Raw genomic sequence first — 2,335 nt, forward strand, 5'->3', positions numbered from 1 at the left:
CTGTCCTTACCCCCAGGTACGCCGCGGCCGCCGTGATCGGCTCCCCCGGAGGGGGGAGTGGGGGGAGTAGAGCGCAGTCTCGGGAGTAACCCCCGGCCTGCGAGGGGAGATGGGGGTATGTGACGAGTGGGGCGGGGCCGAGAGCCGTGGGAACAGAGCGAGGCCGGTGGAGTAAATGATAATGAGCGACACCTGCGCCACACACCGGTCGAGTCCCACGGAGGAGCTCCGGAAGGATAAAAGGAGGAGTAACGACCACGAAGGACGAGAGAGGACCAGGCCTGGACTTTATTTTATTGTTTTGGTTCTGTTTGTGCTGACGAGAGAATCTGTGAATGCAGATTCAGAATTCAGTCAACCAGCTGGACTCCTCCGCAGGGCTCCAATCAAAACGCCTCTGATCAGAGTTCCTTTAAGACGCACTTCGACCTTCATTCTGATCGGATGAAAGAATCATCCCATTTAAAGCCTGAGACACACTGCACGATTTTCGGCAGATGAAAGATTGGCATCGTGAAGCAATCGTTGCGATTTCTGTGATCGTGGCTCCTAATCGGTGCTCATGTCGTACAGTGAGGGAGGTTCAAAGATGGCCAGATGGTCTTGTGATTAAAGATTGCCTACGATAGTTTTCTGACAGTGTCAAAAATACAGCATGATCATTGCACAGTGTTTGCCGTTACGATCCACGTTAACTGACACCAATAAAAATGCGACATGAACTCAACATGACATGGCGCTAAAACATAAAACTGCTTACCTCAAGTTCCTTGACTGCTTACTGCCTTCCTCTTTCGCCGCTTCCACTTTTTTTCAGCACACATAAAAACGACAACTGCTAAAGTGTGATTTACCATTCTCTTTTTGTTTATTACTAGCACATGCTGATGACGTTTTATTCTTCTATAGTAATGTGCGTGCGTCGTAGCGTACAAGTCGATAGGTGTCATCATTGTACAGTCTACACACATGTCGTACCAAAGTTTATTAGATCCATGTAGTGATCTTACAGGATAGCTAAAATCATACAGTGTGTAGCAGGCTTAAGCGGTCACTGTCCTCATCAGTGTATTTAAGCCCCGTGTGGTTTAGCACATGCTAATCTAACAGTGTTTCTCGACACACTCACCACTGAAGCCAGATCCGGCGTGAGTGACGATGTCCAGCAGGGTCTCGGGCAACACGCCCTGCTCTCGGAAGCGCTGGACGAAGATGTCTCCCTGTCTCTTGGACAGCTTGGTGCCATCGCGGTTGAGCAGCAGCGGCAGGTGTGCGTAAGCGGGCGGCGTCCAGCGCAGTGCGCGGAACAGCTGCAGGTGTTTGGCAGTGGAGATCAGCCACTCAGAGCCGCGCAGCACGTGACTGACGCGCATAGCGTGGTCGTCCACCACACTGGCCAGGTGATAGGTGGGGAAGCCGTCAGCCTTCAGGATGACCGGATCTCCCTCCGCTGCCGCCGGATTGTGCCGTGTCCAGCTGAAGACCAGGTCCTGGAACACCTCTGCGCCGGAGTCCAGCTTGAAGCGGATCACACACGGAACGCCCTGAGCCAGCTTCTGCTGCACCTGCTCCGGCGGCAGCTCTCGACAGCGGTTATCATACCTGCGGAGACGGAGGAGACAGGTGTGTGACGGAGGAGAGGAGGAGGAGACAGGGGTGTGAGGGAGGAGAGACGGATGGAGGAGAAAGGGGTGTGACAGAGGAGAGACGGACGGAGGAGACGGGTGTGATGGAGGAGAGACGGAGAAGAGACAGAGGAGACAGGGGTGTGATGGAGGAGAGACGGAGGAGACAGGAGTGTGATGGAGGAGAGACGGAGGAGACGGGTGTGATGGAGGAGAGACGGAGAAGAGACAGAGGAGACAGGGGTGTGATGGAGGAGAGACGGAGGAGACAGGAGTGTGATGGAGGAGAGACGGAGGAGACGGGTGTGATGGAGGAGAGACGGAGAAGAGACAGAGGAGACAGGGGTGTGATGGAGGAGAGACGGAGGAGACAGGAGTGTGATGGAGGAGAGACGGAGGAGACGGGTGTGATGGAGGAGAGACGGAGAAGAGACAGAGGAGACAGGGGTGTGATGGAGGAGAGAAGGAGAAGACAGGGGTGTGATGGAGGAGATACGGAGGAGACGAGTGTGATGGAGGAGAGACGGAGAAGAGACAGAGGAGACAGGGGTGTGATGGAGGAGACAGGTGTGTGACAGAGGAGAGACGGATTAGAGAGGTGTGTGACAGAGGAGAGACGGATGAGAGAGGTGTGTGACGGAGGAGAGACGGATGAGAGAGGTGTGTGACAGAGGAGAGACGGAGGAGAGAGGTGTGTGACAGAGGAGAGA

General features: G+C 54.6%; 1 protein-coding gene across 1 annotated transcript in view; it reads right to left on the minus strand.

Annotated features, from left to right (window-relative positions):
* Nucleotides 1-2,335, minus strand: part of ears2 (glutamyl-tRNA synthetase 2, mitochondrial) — a 20,449-nt gene that overhangs the window by 3,229 nt on the left and 14,885 nt on the right. The window contains exon 4 of the mRNA XM_016575895.1: nucleotides 1,130-1,602. Within this exon, the coding sequence (XP_016431381.1) occupies nucleotides 1,130-1,602 (473 nt within the window). The remainder of the gene's footprint in view (nucleotides 1-1,129; nucleotides 1,603-2,335) is intronic.

Source organism: Sinocyclocheilus rhinocerous, unplaced genomic scaffold (genome assembly GCF_001515625.1).
Source record: "Sinocyclocheilus rhinocerous isolate Xijiao unplaced genomic scaffold, SAMN03320098_v1.1 scaffold3461, whole genome shotgun sequence".
In the NCBI taxonomy this organism is placed as follows: Eukaryota; Metazoa; Chordata; class Actinopteri; order Cypriniformes; family Cyprinidae; genus Sinocyclocheilus; species Sinocyclocheilus rhinocerous.